Genomic DNA, 22219 nt, shown 5'->3' with positions numbered 1-22219 from the left:
CTGCTTAAGTTTTTTAATGAAGGGAGGCCCTTTTAGAAGAATTTAATCTGTGATAAAGGATAAAGAACTGAAAGCAAAGCCTTTGCTCTGCCTGGGAAGCTCTGGAGGCAGCTGGAGGAGGAGCCCAGTGAGCTACTTCATGACTGGGGGCGTGCTGGGAGCACGTTTGTGCTTCTCTCTTCGTGCTTCGGCCGGCCGCTGCCTTTGCGCGCACCCTGTTTCTGGACTGTAGTCTTTAGCCTTTCCGTGTGTCTGAATGCTGCATGGTATAGAGGAGTCCAGGCTCTGGAACCACACAGCCTGGGTTTGAATCATGTCTCCACTGTTTATTAGCTGTGTGATTCTGGGCAAGATACTGAATTTCTCTGTCTTGATTTACTCATGTAGTAAATTGAAAATAACACCCATTCATGTATATTGTTGTAGAGATTAAATGAGAATTAGTGTGTCTAAGTGCTTAGACTTGAACAAAGAGTGTACCTAACACATCTAATAAATATAAGTAAGTTGTTATTGTCCCATCTAGTGAGTATATAGTCTGCTTCAGATTTGTCTGCGATGTGTCAGTTCTCATGAATAAATGGATTCTAACTGCTTACCATTAAAAAACTTCTAAATGCCAACTGCCTGAATGTTTTGAATTGTTAAATATGTAAATCTGTTGAGTGACCACAGACATTGTTTTTGCTTGAATGATGGTTTGCTCTTTAAAAAGCTGTCATCTACTGATGCTTCAGACTTCCTATGTACTTGAAAGCATTCTCCATGTGGACAGTCTAATTTGGGGGCTTTGTTAAACCTGTGCTATCAAAATTCGGAGTACTTAAAAATTCCCTGAAGATTCTAACCTTTAACTGATGTCCCATTAGTAAGCTTTTTCTCTGTTCCCATTCACCTCGGAGGTGTCAGGTAAACTGGCTCATCTGTGGAGTCCTTTTTTAGTAGCACAAAGGCCATGTGTGGCTAAATCCAAGTACTGTTCCCAACTCCATAACTTATCATGAAATCTCAATAATCATCTCTATTTTTTAAAAATAGAACACCACCTGCTTACCTCTGAATGTATTCTCAGTATTAATGAATTATGCACTTGGATGATGGCAGCAGAGCCTACCCTGATTGTGTCACTTATCTGTTGTGCGACAAACACCATGACCAAGGCAACTTAGAGAAGAAGGCATTTCTAGGGGCTCACAGTTTCCCAGGGTGAGTCAGGAACCATCGTGGCAGGGAGCATGGAAGCAGGCAGGTAGGCAGGGTGGGTACTGGAGTGGTGAGTTTACCTCCTTATCTGCAAGTAGGAGGCAGAGAGAAGGAGAGAGCCAAGTGGGAATAGTTTTGGCTTTTGAAACCTCAAGGCTCACCCCTAGTGACACACCTCCTCCAACAAGGCCACACCTCCTAATTTTTTCCAAACAGTTCCACCAACTGGGGACTAAGCATTCAAATAAGAGTATCTCTGGGCCATTCTCTTCAAACCATCACACTGATCATAATTCTCATTGCCGTTCAAGGGAAGCTACAGTAGAGGGGTAGGGGTGGGTAAAGTAGTAGAAGGAAATAGGAGAGGAACTGGACTAGCCAGCTGTGGATCACTGTCCTTCCTAGCTGGAGAATTTTAACCCTAAACTTCTGTTTCAGTTTTAGAAATAACACTGAGCCAAATGTCTGAGCTGTGTGTGTGTGTGTGTGTGTGTGTGTGTGTGTGTGTGTGTGTGTAGAGGTATGAAGACAACTTGTAGAGTGGGCGTTCTTATTTCGTCATGTGGGTTCCAATGATTAAACTAAGATTGTCAGGTTGTGGAAAAACACCTTTCCGTGACTAGCCATTTTGCTGACCCTCTGGGGACATTTTAATAAAAGATGCTAGTAGGTTTTTCTCATTGCTCAAGAAGAACATGGGTCAAAAGATAGAGATTCAAGTGAAATTTGTTCTTATATTACCACTTCTGATGTGCTCTTTTTTTGTGTGTGTATCTGCTTGGGTGTGTGCATGCGTGTTTGATGTGGAGGCCAGGGGTCAGCTTTGGGTCTGTTCCTCAGAAGCTGTTCCCTTTGTTTTTTGAGCAGAGTCTCTCACAGGGATCGGGGCTCACCAGCTAGGCCAGGCTGCCGGGCTAGCAAGCCGTGGGGAGACGCGTGCTCCTTCCTCCTCAGCTGGGGTTACAGATGTGCAGCAGCATGCCTGGTTCTCCTGTGGCTGTGGGCATTGAACCCGGGTCCTCAGGCTTTGCCGACTGAGCCACTTCCCTGCCTTGGTGTACTTGTTGGCATTGCTTCATTTGGTTGGTTTTCCAAGTTTCTTTGACAAAGCAACTTCATGGAGCCCAAACCTAAACAAAACAAAACCAGGACAAAGCTGAAAACAAATCCCACTTGTAGCCATTGCTTTAAACCCCAAGGATGTCAGCATGAAATGAATAGACTGATATTTCTGCTTTGCAGTCTTTTGGTGAATGAATTTAAACTGAAAGAAAACTCGTGGCTTCACTTTATAAGGGCAAGTTTGGCCTTTCTCATTGATTTGAGATATTAAGGATATTGGCATTGGGGTGTTTGGGGCTAAACTTTAACCTCCAAGTGGCTCTCGGGATTTAGTCAGTTGCAGGATAGTAAACACAGTGACTGGTGTGGGGCTCTCAGACTCGGGGGTCTCTGGTGTGGTACTTACGGGGGCTCCTGCCTGTGTGTGTGTGTTAACAAGAGCACTGTTGTCTTGTTATTTTGGGTTTGCTTTTGAAGTAACTTTGAAGAGAATTCCTGTTGCCTGGAATTGATGACAGACTTACACCATTTCCTCTTTTTTTCTTAGACGTTCCAACCTCAGAGCAGCCTGAACTGTTCCTAAAGAAACTTCAGCAGTGCTGTGTCATTTTTGACTTCATGGACACGCTATCTGATCTTAAAATGAAAGAGTACAAGCGCTCCACTCTTAATGAACTGGTGGACTACATTACAATAAGCAGAGGCTGTCTGACAGAGCAGACTTACCCTGAAGTAGTTAGAATGGTGAGTTTCTTTGTCGCCGCTGACACTTTTAAGCATCTTCCATAGCCACTCATGGGTGTATTGATTGCAGTCAGGTCATCGAGGTCTCCTCCACAAACAAAAGCCAACCTCCCGAGAGCTAAATGCAAGCAGTCAGCACAGCGCTAGGATTTGAAGAGCATGATTTCATGATGATGGAACAAACCCAGACCGTCCCACCGGCTGCAGCGTTGGAGACCTCAGAGCGTGGAGCTGAGGGCCAGGGCGCCATGGATCTGCAGAGACACAGGAGAATCAGCCAGTGTTAGATCTGTTTGAAAACATTCAAGCCTGTTGAGTATCTTAACTCCTGCCACCTCTTCATTGTGGCATATTAGAAATGGCATTATACTTAATAGAATTATGATTTAGAGAATCTAGTTAAGGCCTCTCTTGGCTTTATAATGAATCCCTGTCTTTGTAATTTCCTTGAAGTCAGGAGTAATGCCTTTCATGATGTTAGAACAATGGCACTATGTGTGGTCCTTAGGAATTACAGGAAGAAACATTATTTGTATAATGCAAGCAATTATGTTCTTACTGTGTCATTAATTACATTAGCTTTTTAAAAACTGAGCCAAAATATGACTGTTAGGTTTCTCTGGTGTGGCTGCCTTCCTTAGCATCCTAGAAGATTATGGATGGAGAAGCTGTTGTTTTGGGGGGCTGGGTGGGAGGAATGGAGAAGGCTGGTAACTCAGTTCATGCTAGGCAGTTGCAGAGGTTGAAAAGGGCTTGGGCATCATTGGAAGAAGGCCGCTGGAGGACCAGGCACATAGGATGCCTGCCTGCTCGGCATTGGGAGGGGCTTCCAGAGATCAGCTTGGGAAAGTGATCGGTATGTGGCAGCCACTTGTAGATCTGAGGGGAATGGAAAGTGTATCTATATCTACATCTACATCTACATCTACATCTACATATATCTATCTATCTATCTATCTATCTATCTATCTATCTATCTATCTATCTATCTATCTATCTAACTATGAGACATTAAATATATATGTACTGGATTTGTTATTAATTTACAGGAATATGTTATCAATAGTGTTTTGTAAGTTAACTATTATTATTGTTACTTCTGAGTATTGCTTTCCAACAAAGAGCACTTATGCCTCACAGGGGACATTTGGTAATGTCCAAAGTCATTTTTGGTAGTCACACTGTATGAGAAGAGAGTAATTCCATCATCTGCTGGGTAGAGGCCACATATTTGATGGTAAACATTTTAAAAGGAGGCAAGAAAGCCCACATGAGAAAGGTTGATCTAGTCTCAGATATCACCAGTTACACTGTTGGGCAACCCTGCTTTTGAGTGTACGTCCTTTCTAAATCTCCCAGCCAAACACTTAGCATCTTTTGCAGAGCATGCTCTCTTGGTGTTAGCTCACCTGTGTGTTCAGAGATACCCACTTATAACTTTGTTCTATGACTTTCTGTAGATAGCTCATGAGGATGGAAGCATATACTGATGTATTTGCACAAATACTTTTGTAAATGCACTGATGGTGTGCTGCACACACTTTCTGTACATTCCCTCTTTACTTAAGTTTGTCAGTACATATAAAGCCACATTGGTTGTAGCTACCCAGCATTTCATTGTATTCTGTAGATGTCCTTGCAAACCAGTCTAGTTTACTCTTTTATAAGAATATCCGTATACTGAGTTATTATTATTATTTTTTAAGATTGTGGGCTTTTACTTTTATGTACACAGCAAAATTGAGAGGGGGGTGCAGAGATGTCCCATTTGCCCTCATCTGTGGCCTCTGCTCTCACCATCCCCAATGACACATTTGTTACAATAAATGAAACTACATTGGCACACTCCAGTCAACCAGAATCTGTGGTTTACTTTAGGGTTCATGCTTGGTGCCTGTGCCTTCTTTGGGTTTGGATAAAAGTCTAGTGACATGGATGGACCATTCCAGTCCCACACAGAGTCGCTTCATGCTGCCATTGCTCTCTTAAGAGCCAGTGACCTTGTCACTGTCTTCATAGTTCTGCTCTTTGAACCTGAAAGGTGCCCTTTTCCGATTGCCTTCTTTCACTAGGAAGCGTGTTTGGGTTTCCTTCATGTATTTTCATTCTTGTTTTGAATTTTTGAGATGGGGTTAAATGTAGCACAGACTGGCCTAGAAATTGCTGTGTAGCCCGGGCTGGTCTTGAACTCTCAGCGGTCCTGCATCAGTCTCCCTAGTGCTGGGATTACAGGTGTGAACCATCACACCCAGCCAGTTCATTCTTGTCGGTGCTCAGTAACAGCCCTGACAGTGCCACACAGTCTTTTCATTCACCTACTAAGTATTTTGGTTTCATCCACATTTTGGCAGTTACAACTGACGTGCCTCTGGAAGTCTGCATATTTGTGTGGGGCACACATTTTCAAATCCCGTGGTAGATAGTGAGACTGGAATTCCTGGGTCTTAGGATCAGTATTTTGTAAGTCACTGTTAAACTAACTTGCAGAGTGGCTGTACTATTTAGTTGCTTACCAGAAACCAGAGCTCTGGGGCTCCATAGCTTTATCAGCATTTGATTTTCCTCCCTCCCAGATCGCCCCTCCATATACTTTGGGGTCTGGCCCCTAACTCTAACTCTTGTTTCCCCCGAAGGGCTGGCTTACAGTGTGCCACTGTTTTTGATAAGTCCAGTGCCTTCTCAATCCTTCAGGTCCTCTGCTCCTTGACAGTCCACTCTTATGGAATACACTGCCCTTTATTCTTCCACACATGCATCTAATTTTTCCAATTAAGAGGTAAGTATCCTAGAGAAGAACTGTCCTGCATATCTTAGTAGGTTCTGGAATGCCTCTTAGCTGAGCCTAACTGATTTCAGGCTCTGAAATTATGATGAAGATACTCTATGATTCAATTACATTGAGTCATTAAACCTAGTACTTAGCATAATGCAACAATTCTTGCACCTTTGTGCACTAGCTTATCCTAAACAAGCTTTAGTCTCCTAAGAGAGTCCATCATTTCGTGCCCTTCATTCCCTTCCCCTTTAAGCCATTTTTATTCTTTAAGACATTCTTGAGCCCTGCAGTAGGCAGCTTTGAGTATGTGTATGCATACTGTTCTAGAATACTTTGTATAGGCTTCTCAGACGTATATTGTCTTTTTGTATATAATTTGTAAACTTTGTTAGCAACTAATTTGCTATGGTACTTTGCAATCTAGGGTATTTATAGATAAAGTCTTATGATAGAATAGAAAGTGAACCCTCCTAAGTTCAAGGGCCATCCTTGGCCATCTTCACATGCTTTATCACCGAGAATTACTTATCTTTGGGGTTCTCAGTTTTCATATGGTGCTGAGAGGTTTACCTGAGTAGACGAGTATGCTGTGTGCACATTGGCATTCTCAGAACTTCAGTGTGTGTGTACAGGCTAACAGTGTGCTTACTGCTCTGTAAGAAGGCTTGGAACCAAAGGTCATTTTGATGTGGCCCCACCTCCCCACTCCATTTTGCCACCTCTAAGGTCCTGTGTGCAGAGATTCTGGTACTGCTTATCTCCCTGTGTCATACATCTCTGGGCGGGGGTGGGGGTGGGGTGGGGGAGAGATGGGACAGGTTGTGAAGATTAGCAATAATGTATGTAAATCTCTTAGACTAGTTCCTAACACATGACAGAAGGTTTAGTAAATAGCATTTGTTTTGTTTTTTGAGACAAGGTTTCTCTGTGCAACAGCCCTGGCTGTCCTGGAACTAGCTCTGTAGACTGGGCTGTCCTCGATCTCACAGAGATCCACCTGTGTCTACCTCCCCAGTTCTGAGATTAAAAGCGTGTACCTCCACTGCCCAGCTAGTAAATAGCATTGTTATGTTTTGCTATTAGGTACTTGACTTTGCATGGTCCCTGTTTGTAGATTTTACATTCTCTACCAGCTGGATGTATTCTCTTCAATTGCCTCAGTTTCTTTCAAATTCTGTAGCTCAGAGATAATCCTGCCTGGTGTGTATTCACTGTCCCTGCCTGCTCCTCAGTCTTGTTACTGTGAAATGAAACCACTTCACCCGGATGAGGAAGTGGTAGTATTTTTAATGGAATGCTAGCTGGCTTTTGAAATCCAGGATGAGTAATGAGTCAGGATGCCATGGTATGGTGTCAGGCTTAATATCAAAAGCTGATCCAGTCTGTTGGGACCTGTACTTGGAGAGCTGGTTTTCTTATGAGGGACAAATGAAGTAGAAAGGAAGGTATGAATTTGGGAGCCCACTTTTACCATCCAAATGAAGTCTGGGCACAACCCACAGGCTGTTAGAATGAAAGAAAAACACTTTATGTGTAAATACAGTCAACAACATAGCATACAGTTCAGAAGAGAGTGGCTATGGTGGGAAGAGCCCTGGGGAAAGCATCTGGAAGCTACTGTCCTTATTTCTCATCTGAGCTTGTGATGAGTCTTCCATAACTCATTTTTCTTCCAAGCTTCGGTTTCTCCCATTGATAATGAGGGGAGCTGATGATACCTCAGATCCTTCCAGTTCTGAAACGGATGACTTTTGATCAACACTGTCCAAGTCATTTAGAACGGCTTTCTCAAGGCTTACTAATTAATCACTTCCCAAAGCAGTTGCTTACTTAGGTAAGTGGTTTGTTTTGTATTTTGTGGTGTCGTCTCTTATGGAAAAAGATATTGGACCTTTAGTTGCTTTAGGCCTTGCTGTATTCTCTTCTACATTGTCTCTAAGGTCAAGCTTTTGTTTTTATGGCATGTAATTTTTAAACCACATTCTACTTATAATGTCTTTGGTTCTGTCACACGTATCCATTTGAAATATTTCTTAGAATTTTTTTGGCCTTCAAATAACCTATTCATTTTTGTTTACCTAAATTTGATCTCTCTCCTTCTCTCTCTCTCCCTCTCTTCTTCTCCCTCTCTGTCTTATTTATTTTTTTATTTTTTGAGAGAGGGTTTCTCTGTGTAAGAGCCCTAGTTGTCCTGGAACTCACTCTGTAGACCAGGCTGGCTTCGAACTCACAGAGATCCGCCTGCTTCTGCCTTTTAAGTGCTGGGATTAAAGGTGTGCATCACCACCACCACCACCACCACCCCACTGAACTCTGTATATTTTATATTCTTTGTATTTGCATATCTTTTCTAAAAATACTTCATTTGAGGGGACTTCAAATGTGAGGTGTAGTCGTGTTTGTAAAAGCATTGGCTTTGTTAATTCTAGGTATTTATTTATTGGAATGACTTAAAGCCATGCTTTACTTAAAAAAAAGTTAGTGGTGTTGTGTCAAGTCCAGGACATTATATATCCTAGGCAAACATTACGGCACTGAGCTGTATTCCCAGCTTTGGTTTGTTTGAGACAGGACCTTGGTGTGTAGTGTAAACTGGTCAAGAACTTACTGTGTAACCTAAGTCAGTCTCAATTTATGATTCCTCTGCTTGAGCTTCTTCCCAAGTGCTGAGATTACGTGCATGTGCCACCATATCTGGCTCATCCTCTTATGTTTTGATGACTAAAAAAGATGATTATTTCATGCCAACAGTAGAAAATGTAACGTGAACAAATTAAAAGATGTTATATTAATAGAATTATATATTAGGGAAGGGAGAAGATTGACTAGAGATAGATAGGGTGGTCATGGCAGACTCTGCAGAATGAGTAAAGCTTTAGTAGGGTATTAAAAGATTTTCCAGGTGACTGAACTACCAAGGAATCCCCAAACCACTTGATATACGGGGGATACAGTGCTGTGTTGCAGTATTAACAGTACACATGAGTGAGCACCGAGAATGGAAAGGTGTCAGTTTGGCAGCTGAAGATGTTAATGAGTGTCACTTTGTGGAGACCCATCAGAAGGCTCGAAGTAGAGGATGGTATGGTGGCATTTATATTTTAATAGAGGTAGAACAGGTAGAGTGTGGTAAGGCAGGACCACTTACCTGGGGAGTGCTGCGTCAGCGAAGACGTGCAGCCCTAAGCCAACAGCACGTGATAGGGTAGAGAAGGAAGGAAGGAAGGAAGGAAGGAAGGAAGGAAGGAAGGAAGGAAGGAAGGAAGGAAGGAAGGAAGGAAGGAAGGAAGGAAGGAAGGAAGGAAGGAAGGAAGGAAGGAAAGGTTAACTCTTGAGAGTCACCCAGAACTGCAAGCGAAGTCACGAAGCCACATACAGTCTCTGTGCACGTTTGGGGAGAGGAAGGAGGTGAGATGGCCGTGGCATAAGCCGCTGTGGTGGTTCAGATGGCTGTGGTCACTGTGGCGCTTCTGTTGCGGTCCGGCAGTGGGGAGAGCAGATTTGGGTTGGAAGCTGAGGAGTTGAGTTTTTGCTGTTAGTCCTAGTGCAGCTCCTGTGGGAAGCCTCATGTGAAAAGGTGGCTGTAGAAGTGGTCGTTGTCAGCATGGAGCTGGGCAGGAGGCGGGTACAGGGATGAGACGCCACGCTCTTTGTGCCTTGGTCCAGGTGGAGCAAGTTGGTTGAGGAGTGGGCAGAACAAGAAAGTCGAGACCGTGGTGACAGACAGTGATTCCTTCTACAGCAGTGGGACCTAGGGTCTGCTGGCTTCATTTGAGTCAAATCTTGTCATTTGTTTCTCTACAGAAACCCACACAACCTTATCACATGGTCACTGCTGTTATCATTTTCATATTTTGTCTTTATGACTTAGCTAGTCTTGGCCTCAAGCCTGTGATGTTCCCAGTGTGTGATTAAATCTCAATATACTGCAGATTGAGGCTCTTCGAGTTTCAGAGTTAATGTAGCTTTGGTATAAAGTATATTGAACAGTCTTTTCTTCTATTGAGATCTTTCCTTGAGTCCTTCATATTGTTTTTCGGCCACTGCTAATCCCCCCCCCCTTCAAATTATATCATGTCACTCGATTATTTAAGTGCTTATTTTTTTTAAATATTTTCTTTGATTTAACTGGAAATCATGGCTCTGATTAGCCTCTTACTATACTAATATGGTTTTGTGGAGAATTATTAATTCTCAATTAAGTGTCTCAGAATCTGCCTACACACAATTTAGGATGCTTTGTTAACTTTACTATATGTCCTGTTGACTGAAAGATAGAGGATTTCTTGTTATTAATGTAGCATTAGCTTATTAAATGTGGCGTTGGGGATGGTAACAAATAACGCTTGTCATGTCTTGCGTTAGATAGAGCATACAGTTATACCCCAGCTGGAGTTTGCCTTGGAAGTAACTAAAAGGAGCTGTCTGAGAAAGGTGTTTGCTAACTGGAGTTACTGGAAAAGTTCAAGATATAGACATTTACAGATTCTTGGTACATAAGAGAGAGCTTAAGATTATAATAATACAGGCCATTTTTAGAAAGAGTAGAACTGTCTAGGCAAGGCCAGAGGCAGATGTTAGAAATTGCCATTCGTTGGAGGAACAGAAACTGGCAGGTGTTCTGTCTTTTCCTTAAACTGTCGCCCTGTGCTACTCTGGTTAATGTTTCTTCAGCAGTCCTGAGTGTCTTGAGGTACACACAGGTTTATTTCCTGGTGTTGTCACTGAGCTCTCTTGATATTGTCTGCACTTATGTGCGTGTTCTGTGCATTTTTATGTGGAGGAAAGATTCTCAAATGGTTTACATTTGATTTTGCCATATGTGCATTAACCGTCTACACTAGATGCCTAGGTGAGAGCATGAAACTGCCTGGGCCTGGTGTTTGCTCTAGAAGAGGTCTTTCTTTTGTCCCCCAGTGCTGGGGGACAGAACTCAGAACCGTGTGCATTTTAAACATGCACTTTTCCCACTGAAACTACACCTCCAGCCCCCATAGGAAGGTCTTTGTTCATGTATTCAGTATCGTAAATGTATGTATAACTGTTCAGACTTTCCGTTTTATTTTTTATCATGTATTAATTATAATGGGTTTCATTATAGCATTTTCACACTTCTACCTATCTCAGCCATAATGCACTCCTTCCTTCTGTTACCCTTCCTTGTTTTCCCTTTTTGCTAATCCTCTTCCTCTTCCCAGCTAGCCTGCTTCTACTTTCACAGCCTTTTCCTTTTTGGGAACATGGGATCCGGTGAATTTGAGTAGTTGTTATGGGAGAATGGGCCAGGATGTAGGGGTTTGTTTACAGGTTCCTGAGCATCTCCACCATTGACTGTGTCACTGAAGGAAATGTCTTCTTCCCCGTCATCTGTTAACTACATAGAAATCCTCATGGAAGGCTGGGGTCCAGTGAGCCCCTCTGCTCCCACGCCAGCACACAGAGTCTTGTGCAGATCTTCAAGAGTGCAACAGTCATGCCATGTTCCGAAGCTAGCATTCCACACTAGTTCCTGCCCACTTTGTCTAGCTCTACTGGTCCCTAACCCTTCTTTGATGTTCCTTGAACCTCAGAGGAGGTGATTCAGATGTCCTGTTTATAGCTGGATTCATTCAATAGTCATTTATCCTTTAAAAACATCTAAAAAAGAAGAAGGGGGAAAAAAGAAATAACTAGGGCTGGAAAGATGGCTCAATGGTTAAAAGCACTGACTGCTTACACGTGGTGTAAGAGCACAGCCTTCTGTACCTCCAGTCCCGGGGGATCTGATGCCCTCTTCTGACCTCTGAGGGCACCGCACATACATGGTGCACAGCCGTGTATGCAAGGAGAGCACCCACACTTACAGAATAAAGATTGGTGTGTGTCCGTGTCTCTGTCTGTGTCTGCATCTGTGCGGACGTTAGTGTATATATAAGTGGATGTGCCCGAGGAGGCTGGAAGAGGGCGTTGGATCCTCTGGAGCTGAAGTTATAGGCGAGTGTGAGTTGTCCGAGAATCAAACTTGGATCTTCGGTAAGAGTAGTTTGAAATCTTACCTGCTGAGCCATCTTTCTAGCCCTAGTTATTTTTTCTCCCCCCCCCCCCTTTCTTTTTTAGATGTTTTATGTATTAGTGTTTTACTGCGTATCTGTGTTTGTGTACCAAGTTTGTGCCTGGTGCCTGGAGAGGTCAGAAAAGGGTATTGGATCCCCTGGCACTAGAGTTATAGGTGGTTCTGAGCCACGATACAGATACTGGGAACTGAGCCCAGCAAGTACTCTTAACCACTGAGTCATTTCTCTAGCCCCTAGTCATTCTTAATGCTTGACCAGTTATTTGTCTCTGTAGTCACTGCCGACCCCCGCAGAGGGAAGATTCCGTGACCGGAGCTGCTGGAAGCACTGCTCTCAGGGAGTAAACCGTTGTTTTGAGGACAGTTGGACAGGTGCATCACGCCCATTTTTCACAACAGTAGTAGTGGCTTCCCTAGTGCTGTGACCTCCCAAGCCATGGCCTTTGACTGGGGTTCATGGCACCAGATGTGGATGCTGTGCTGTAGAGCAGGCCACAAGTCCAGTCAGAAAGTGCTGGGTTACCGCCATAGCCGACACCCACGGTCGCACCAGCGGCTCCTCAGTGGGCTGGACAGCGTCGCCGCACACGGGCTTCCCGGCTGCGCGACCTTGCTGCCTGGTCGCCCCTAGGAGCCTGCTCAGCACCCTCTGACCTTATGAAGGCTACGCAGCAGGGAGGAAGCTTCCAGGCCAAACCTAGTTTGCTTGTTTGTGTTCCAGCAGAGTGGGCATCCGATAGCAGTGGCAATTGTCTGGGTTATTTGGGGGCTCCCGGAGGCTCCCTGCCTGAGCAACAGCTTTTAGGGTGGTAGCCCATCCCTGACACTCGGATTTTCATTTCATATCCTTTTGCTTCTGGGAGCGACTTTATCTTAATGTCAGTTTGGGTAGGTTGTTAATAACAGTTACTCAATTTAGAATTTTAGTCATTTATTAATTTTTATGTTTATTTGTGTGTACGTTGCCTCTATACTATGCTTTCCCCCTTGACCTTTTCTTTCTTTCCCTCCCTCCCTCCCTCCCTCCCTCCCTCCCTCCCTCCCTCCCTCCCTCCCTCCCTCCCTCTCTTTCCTTCCTTCCTTCCTTCCTTTCTTTTTTTCTTTTCGAGACAGGGTTTCTCTTTGTATCCCTGGCTGTCCTGGAACTCACTTTGTAGACCAGGCTTGGACTTGAACTCAGAGATCCACCTGCCTCTGCCTCCTGAGTACTGGGATTAAATGTGTGCGCCGCCATGCTTGGTCCCCTTGAATTTTTCTAAATCTAAAGATTCTTTGTTTGTTTGTTTCTTTGTTTCCCTCCCTCCCTCCCTCCCTCCCTCCCTCCCTCCCTCCCTCCCTCCCTCCCTCCCTCCCTCCCTCCCTCCTAAAGAATTCTTTATTTTATATATATGGGTGTTTTGTCTGCACACCAGAAAGAGGACATTGGATCCCAGGGACCACAATCATGGGTCCTTGTGAGCCACCATGTTAGTGTTGAACTCAGGACTTCTGGAAGAGCAAGCAGCCAGGGCTCTTAACTGAGCTGTCTCTCTAACTTTGAGTCTAAAGAATCTTAAACCCTTCCTTATATTTTTGGTTGCTTCTGGCAAGGCCAACTGATACGTCGATTGCAGGGATTCATGAGATTTTGAAAATCTCATGGATAGTTAGAATGTCTTGATCATATTCACTTTTCACTCCCTCTTCCAGCTTCTCCCTAAGTCACCTAAAGAAGTTTTCCTGATACAAGTGTGTATTCAAGTCCTTCCTGTCTTAACAATTTATTACCCCTCAAAAAATTTTTTTTTTTTGGTTTTTTGAGATAGGGTTTCTCTGTGTAGCGTTGGAGCCTGTCCTGGAACTCACTCTGTAGACCAAGCTGGCCTCGAACTCACAGAGATCTGCCTGCCTCTGCTTCCCGAGTGCTGGGATTAAAGGCATGTGCCACCACTGCTTGGCCCCTCAAAAATTCTTAAGGAGTTTGAGAGGGATTTTAACTGTGATTAATTTTCTTTAAAATAAGTTTAAAAAAAAAAAAGCTGTAGTTCTTCTGGCCTAACTGTTTAATTTAAATGAAGGTTGTTCAGGGTTTTCAGTATATGTAATGTTCTTTGAGAGGTGTGGCCTGCCAATCACTGATACCCAATAATATCATCCTGCTGTGCTGAGAGTTCTCTTGTGTCCCTGCCCTCTCTTGCAGAACCAGCAGTAGAGGGGTGTGGAGTCATTAGAGTACTGCATTTACAGTGTCAGTGCCCCCTCTTTAATTTAACCTGAAAATGGACACAGAGTTCCCAGGTAGAGCAAATGCTTCTTGAGAATCCACCAGGAAGATGGGAAATGGTAGCATGTAATGAGGATCTTAAATGAAGAGATCTGTAACAGCCCTGACTCTTGGCATTTTACAGTGTAGTTATTTCTTTGCTGAGAGACAGGAGAGAGATGGAAGAAGGGAGGGAAGGATTGATTCTCCAAGAAGAAAGCTGCTTGCATCACACTGGTGGGTGATTATCAGGGAAAAGCAGAGAAAACAAGTATCCTCAGCATGGAGTTCTCCAAGACCGTAATGCTCGAGACAAGAATTTGGCAGGAAAACAATGAGCAGGTCATTTCCAGGAGGTATCTGGCTACTGACCAATGTTTAAAGCCAAACCTGATTTGTAAGGAAAACAAGATGAAATGTGTATCCAGTGACTAGAGAGATTCCCCTGCAGTGTGGAGAGAAGATAACCCTGATCTGTAAGGATGACAAGATGAAATGTGTATCCAGTGACTAGAGAGATTCCCCTGCAGTGTGGAGAGAAGATAACCCTGATCTGTAAGGATGACAAGATGAAATGTGTATCCAGTGACTAGAGAGATTCCCCTGCAGTGTGGAGAGAAGATAACCCTGATCTGTAAGGATGACAAGATGAAATGTGTATCCAGTGACTAGAGAGATTCCCCTGCAGTGTGGAGAGAAGATAACCCTGATCTGTAAGGATGACAAGATGAAATGTGTATCCAGTGACTAGAGAGATTCCCCTGCAGTGTGGAGAGAAGATCGGGGTTTTTGAGAGTGAGAGTACGATTTCAGTGTTCACCAGAGTTCCAGAAGCGACGGGATGAGAAAGCAGGATGCGTCCTGCCACCGAGAACAGCTAGGAGCACAGGGTTAACACATCCAAGAAAGATGCTTATGAGTAAAAATAGGACTGCCTGTGATTATTTGATAAGCTGGAGAGCAAGTAGACTTTTTAATAAAATGGCTGAACAAGCCGTAGTGGAGAAGATATTTCTGGGCCCTTGGAACTATAGGTAGCAAAAGATTTTATTAAAGAACAGACATGGTGGAGGCACGTGGATCTCTGAGTTCAAGGCCAGCCTGGTCTACAGAGCTGGTTCCAGGACAGCCAGGGCTACACAGAGAAACCTGTCTTGAAAAACAACAAAGACTAGTTTTGAAGTATTGTGCATTGCCCTCTGTGCAGAAGTTGAGCCCTTTAGGTGGGCAAGGTAGAACTAATGCAGGTTCTTCCTTTTGAGGGCCTTGATGCTTTCTCCAAAAAAGAAAAAAAAAGTTAAAAAGTTCTGGTAATATAGAGGGTGCTGAAAAATGGAGCTTTTTTATTTGTGATGCTCTTAATAACAGTGTTGGGAATAAGGAAATTCATAAGGTAGTGATGTTGAAATGATATGTGAGCCAGCGAGCTGCTTCTTAGTGCCCTATAACCTTCTCTGGGCTTCCTTCAGAAGAGCTAATATCCACATCCTGTCTGCCCCCTCCTACTGATGAAGCCAGCATCAGCTCTATCCAGTCTGTTCTGGGCAGTAAGGAGGGCTGTTATCTACAGGCGGAGTCCGTGTGGTCAGAGGGAAGTCGGGTGTGCATTGATGGTCCATAAGCTAGTTCAGGGCATTGTTTGACTAATGAAAGGTCCAGAACAAGAAACAGGTGCACAGGCATAGAGGAAGAGGAGGTGACAGTTTGGTAGTGGTTTTCCCCGCCTCCCTTTGATTGATTTGTTTTTATTCTGTATATGAGTGTCTTGCCTGCATATATGTCTGTGTACCACATGCATGCAGTGCCCACAGAGGCCATAAATCCTCCAGAACTGGAGTTACCACGTGGGTGCTGGGAGTTAAACCCAGGTCCTCTGGAAGAGCAGCCAATGGTTCTTAACCACTGAGCCATCTCTCCATCCCAGCATAGTGTTTTCAAGAGGGAACAAGTACCCTTGGCTAGAAATGTACATCAGAAATAGGATGCACTTTATATGTGCTTTCTTTTAAAATTGCATTTTTTGCATAGTATTAGCTGATTTTGAATCTCAGTGTTCAAAGGAGTTGTTCAGCATTTATGATCTTAAAAAAGTCTCATGTTAAAGCCAAAGTATTGTTTTATCAGTTTGTAGGTTTTGGCTCTTAGAAACCACCAGTTCTCCAGGTTGAGCAAGCCTATCTCCTAGCTTGCCGGAGGGGGCTGGAGTGGGGGGAACTGGGGATAAGACTTGTCTGCAGACGCCAGTTGTACAAGGGTCTATGCTGTGTTTATACAGCATGAGCACTGACTGCTGTGGTGTAAACTCTAAATTTGGATTCTAAGATTTAATATCAACAGTCTTCACTTTGGGATTCACTGCTACATTTCCAGTTTTGGAGAGAATGCAATATAGTCATCTCTGTGTGAAGCTGAATTTCCCTGTGATGGTTTTGTGTAGCAGTGACAGGCTAGATAATTAACTCAACATCCCTGTAACCATTTCATCAGGTAAAAACAAAGTTGAATGTTGAGCTCGAAGCCCATTGTAGTAGAGGGTTTGTGGTTGGACTCATGGCAGTAGGGGGGTCCGGGCTAGTTTGTATCTCAAAGAGCTTAGCAAGCTAGGAAGACAGATGTGGGCAGGAGCCGTGGGCAGGAGGACACAGGTGCTCTTGAATAGCACGGGAAATAGAAGTCTGTTTTTCCTTTTCCAGTCTCTGTGAAGAAGGCCTTTGCTCTTGTAAGGAGGACGAGACAAGCAGTTAGCTCATGATGGAGGCTAGTTGAGTACTGTGTCCTGATCTTGTCGATGGGTGCAGAGTGAAGGGAGAAGAATATGTATGAACATCTTCTTCCTGTGTTTGTTTCTTCATGCTCGTCACAGACAATCATTATTTAAATTTGGGTACTCGTCACATTCTTTTTTAACCAATTTCATCTTGGTCTGCACTTTCCCCTTTAAAATCTCAAATTTAAACATACTTAACGTTTTCGACAGTGGAAGTTTGATGAATTTAAGAATCGTGTACAGCCAGGGACAACTCCACAGGGCCAAAAGAGTCGCAGCCCGCTGAAAGAGTGGGAAGGTGGGAGAGCACCCTCCCCGTGTGAGTGGGGGCCGGGAGGCAGTTGGTTCCGAGCTGGCCCAGGTGAGAGGATGGCTGCTGCCCTGGGCTGGAAATGGAGTAACCAAGGATAGCCACGGGCCGCGGGGGAAATGGTGGCAGAAAGCTGAGAACAGTTGACCAGGGGAAGCCTTCTCTACCTTGAATTCCGGTGCTGGCATTTCCCCGAAAGATTTGTGTGCTTTTTCACTTTAATGTAAGGGTGACTCCATTCATTCATTCATTCATTCATTCATTCATTCATTCATTCATTCATTCATTCATTCATTCATTCATTCATTCGAGTCCTGTGTTCATGTCCAGACCCTGAATGTGCTTACGTGTTCTCCTTTTTTGGTTCATGCTAAGACCCACCACCAGTCCACCCGGGAGGCAGGGGCTGTGCGGCTCTCTGATTTTGCTTGGCTAAAGTTAGAGCAGCTGCCATTTGGATTCTTTCCCAGTAAAAAGGGATTGGTGTATTTGTATAGAGAAATTAAATTATTGAATTAGCAGAAGTTATTGGAGGATGGAAGAAATATTTTAATAGGAAATTGGTTGCTGAATCTTTGGAAAATAGATTGACCATGTGCATGTGTTACTTGCTTTACCACTTAAAATCTCACTGACTTGGTGAAAATAAGGCACGTGCGAACATAGAGAATGGGCGGTTTGGAGGCAGGATAGCAGGCGAAGTTGCTTTCGCTACCTTGACTGATCAGAGAAAGGTGATCTAAGGCAGTGGCAAAGGTGCCCGGAAATGCTCCAAGTCACACCCCTGACCAACAAGGAGGCTGCACAAAAGCATCTCAGAGAAAGGACGCCTGGGGACTAAACCAGGCGCGCTGGAGCAAAGTTTATTTATATAAGACGCCACAGCTAATGGTTCTCCACTCTCTCTAAACCAGGCAGTGAATTGATTTTCTCCCAAAACGGGGCTCCCCCTCCAGAGATGCTAAAACTGTACAGAATTAGTACCGGGGGACTGAGAGAAGTGGGTGTCTTTCGGGAAGTAGGGACTACTCTGACTGAGAAGATCCGTAAGCATCTGTCCCAGCTTCCAGATCACCCTGCTCTCAAATCAGCTTAGATTGTCCTTCTCTGGAGCATCAGTCAACGCAAGAGAAAAGATCCACAGGGGAATCCCCAGAGGTATTGGGGGTAATGGTGGAAAGGAATCAGCCCAGTCAGTCTCAGTCCAGACAAACCCACTATCTCCTCAGCGGTCCCATTTAAAGTAAGGTTATAGTGGTACATACAGAGGGTTAGAGCACAGCCACGAGCTGACAGTAACACTGCTGTAGTTTACATAGTTCCAGCTTTATGTAAACAGTCTCAAATAGTACATGCATACGTATATACTTTTATACCTTTCTCTATATCTATATATATGTATATGCTCACACATACACTTGTACACATATACACACATATACATATATACACATTGGTGGGTCTTCTTTCTTTCAATATACAAATAGCATGCATCTAAGTTCTAAGAATAGCTGTACATTTTTCAGTTTCGTGAGTGTTTTTCATTTAAGTATATATGTTAAAAATTTTTTTTTCACTGTTTATGTTCTTGTCCAAATTTGTGTACATGTCTCCCCGCCCCATGCTAGAGATCAGATTTCCCACTGTTGAATGAACATTTAGGTTATTTTCATTTCTGCTATATAAATATTGCCTCTATGAACTTTGATACACTAGGTGACAATAATCACTGCTCATAGACTAGGTCATGCCTATCTGTCACCATTTCTTCCTTTCCCATTTGTTTGTTTGTTTGTTATTTAGGTTTTGGTTTTCCGAGACAGGGTTTCTCTCCTGGAACTCTGAAGATGAGGCTGGCTTGGAATCGGCTGCCTCTGGCATTAAAGGCGTGCTCCGCTACTGCCCTGCCTCCTCCTTTCTCTTCTAGCATCTCTAGTCCTGTCTTGGGGGCTTCTGTTAGTAATGAGCATGTAACAGGTCAAGGCCAGTGGAACAGAAATAGCTGTTGCCTTCACTCAGTTTCTCTCTTCGATCTTTTGTAATGGAATGGTGACATGTTCCCCAGAAACTACCTTTGTACTTCAATCGGATATGCATTCTGAGTTTCTGTCTTCCTGTTCTTGATCTCCCAGGGCAGGTTCTGTTTTCCTTGTAGTTGACAGGCCTCTTATTCTTCTGAAACCCAGAATATAAAGGGACTAAATTATTTGCAGAAATAATCAATTATATGCTTAATCTAATTGCACTAATACATCATAAGAATTACCAACTAAACATTTCCAGGAGGGACAGTAACAATGAAAACACATTTTTGTTTCTTCTTACATTTTGTATAAATATATATAACATATATACCCAATGTAGTCAGAAATAACTTCAAAAATTATTATTTTGAAGATAGTCCATGCTGTATTCTATCACACCTAGTAAACGAAGCAGTTGACAACAGAAATATAAGAAAAATTGATTTCTTCCTTGTGAGCTAGGGCAATAGGACATACATACATACACACACACACACACATATATAATACCATCTTTTGAAATGTCTATAATATTAAAATTTTCTGATCAGGTAATTTTTAAAGTTTTTAAAATTGTTATTTTATTCATCAATTGTCTATTGAGTTAAAAAAATCATTTTAAGATGTTCTTTCTGCCTCTTCAGAAGGTATAGCAGAGTTGTGCTGTGTTCTAGAAAACCTGTAATCCAGATTTGATATGATGTTGACTGTGCCACAAGATTGGGATCTTCAGAAGTCTTGTTAGTCCACTTACATAGATGTTGTAAAAGGTCTCGCAGTTTTTATGGATGCAAGTCTCTTTGTCATGTAAGCCATGCCATTTTTTTAGCCGGTGAAGGTTTCCTCAAAGGCATAGGACTCTGTCCACAAATGTAGTTTTATGCTAAAAATTGGGATGTGAACACATTCACGTTCACAGTGTTTCTGATTGTCTTCTGTGCTGCTGAGACGTGTGCTTGGGAAACAAGGCATTGATAGACATCATTTGACTTAGGAAGTCCTATTCCATGCAGGTTAATGTGGTTGGAATAGTAACTTCTTGAAATTCTTGTCTTGAAAATTAAAAGTATATTAGTAATATTATTTAACATTAATATTATAATATTTAACTGTTTCTGATAATTCTTTGAATAGTATGATAATATGCTTTGGGATTTTTGTCTTTATTTCTAAGATTTATCTATAACCAATTAAAGGGGCAGAATTTAAAAGAGATTTTGTCATTATTATTTGGCCATTAATGATTCTTAAAGTTGGTGTTGCTGTAAGTAACTTGACACTTTTTATTCTTAACATGCATATATATTTATATATGCATGTTTATTATTTTAATGTTAGAAGATTTACTAAAATTTTAGTTCTTAGTTCAATATTACCACAAGTTTTAGTACGTTTGAAAATAGTTGTATGGGTTCAGATAAATCTGATTTAGAGATTTAAGTCATGTCTATATCCATATTTTTTTGTTTCTGATATAATTGCTTTTTAAAATGACATCTATGGGAAATGCTGTTGAACTATTATAAAATTTTCTCATTTTCTTTCTAGGTACATGATTACTTCATTTATTTGGGTTCATTATTGTTGACTAAAGCTTATGAAAATAATGTGTTAAGGTTTAGCTTCAACATTGTATTTATTGGGTTCTCACTTGGATTATGGATGTTTGATTAAACCATTTAGTGATTTTTCAGCATATGATAGCTTATTGGATGAACAAGTAAGTGAGTAAGCTAGGGAAAAACTCGGGGATATTGATATTGTTAGTTGTATGGAGTCTTACTGTGACTAATGCCTGGTAAATAATAACACCTCTTAATTGTGTGGATACTCTCCAGATAGCACCATTTGCATGGCTTTTCTGTTTGAAATTTTACTTATTTAGATGTAATCTCAGGAATTCACTTTATGCCTCTCATGACATTATTTTTGCTTTTACAGTTGATCTGCTTGAGTTTGGCATAGGTGTTTGAAATGATAGCCTTGCAGATAAAAGGGGAAAGAATGTTCTTGAGATCAGCCGGTTCATCTGCTGTTATTCTGTAACCGTGGTACTCAGCTATCCAGAAAATACATTATAGAGCACAGAGGTGATGATGTAGGTCAGTTAGTTATACTGTGATACAGGGAGGTCTCCAGATCACAGCACCTCCTAATGTACCAGAACCATAAATACTAATGGTGCTAAGAGATGCCACTAAAAGAAGTCAAAGTAGTCATTCTTTTTAAAAGATTAACTGTTACTGTGCATTGTCCTTCCCTACTGTTCTGTTCTGTCTTCACCTTGGTGAATGCTGAGGGAGTAGTGACTTCTTGCCAGCCGCAATATTTATTTATTTATTTATTTTTTTATTTATTTTTTTTTTTTGGTTTTTCGAGACAGGGTTTCTCTGTGTAGCTTTGCGCTTTTCCTGGAACTCACTTGGTAGTCCAGGCTGGCCTCGAACTCATAGAGATCCGCCTGGCTCTGCCTCCCAAGTGCTGGGATTAAAGGCGTGCGCCACCACCCGCAATATTTATTTTAATGTGCAAGACACAGTAACAAAATATCAACCAAAAACATGTTGTCAAATTAAAGGTTTCTATGGTGATAAAAGGGTAGGGACAGTGAGGCTATTTGGGCAGGGGCAGTAATTTGAATAACTTTAACAGTAACAGTTGTATTTTGCTATTATAGGTGCCAAAGTAATGAATGATTTAATCAAAAATTGATTAAAAATATGCTAAGACACTAATTCTTTTGCTCATCAGGCCATAAATGGGAATGTTGTAGTCTTCTCTTTCACATTTGGCCAAGACTTTGAAATTTGCTTTGTTCCCAGTGTTCAGCAGTAGCCTGTTTTGGAGGAACCAGCAGAGAGGCAGGCCCTCACAGCACAGTCCTTAGGTCTGAGGCCTCGCCTGCAGAGTCCGCCTCTTCTGCAGAGGCTCTTCCTAGCAATAGTGTAACTTTAGATTTGTCAGATTTAGCAACTACAAATACAGAGTATCTGCTTAAATTAGAACTTCAGATAACTTTTTTTTTTTTAAAAACAGGAC

General features: G+C 42.5%; 1 protein-coding gene across 6 annotated transcripts in view; it reads left to right on the top strand.

Annotated features, from left to right (window-relative positions):
- The window catches only part of Ppp2r5e (protein phosphatase 2 regulatory subunit B'epsilon), a 154855-nt gene that overhangs the window by 81428 nt on the left and 51208 nt on the right, over window positions 1-22219 (top strand). For all 6 annotated transcript variants that reach the window (XM_006973159.4, XM_006973160.4, XM_042260789.2 and 3 more), the window contains one exon: window positions 2813-3009. In XM_006973159.4, coding sequence (XP_006973221.1) covers window positions 2813-3009 — 197 coding nt within the window. The remainder of the gene's footprint in view (window positions 1-2812; window positions 3010-22219) is intronic.

Source organism: Peromyscus maniculatus, chromosome 14 (genome assembly GCF_049852395.1).
Source record: "Peromyscus maniculatus bairdii isolate BWxNUB_F1_BW_parent chromosome 14, HU_Pman_BW_mat_3.1, whole genome shotgun sequence".
Classification (NCBI taxonomy): Eukaryota; Metazoa; Chordata; class Mammalia; order Rodentia; family Cricetidae; genus Peromyscus; species Peromyscus maniculatus.
The sequence above is the reverse complement of the archived record's forward strand: the minus strand, read 5'-3'. Positions and strand labels throughout refer to the sequence as shown.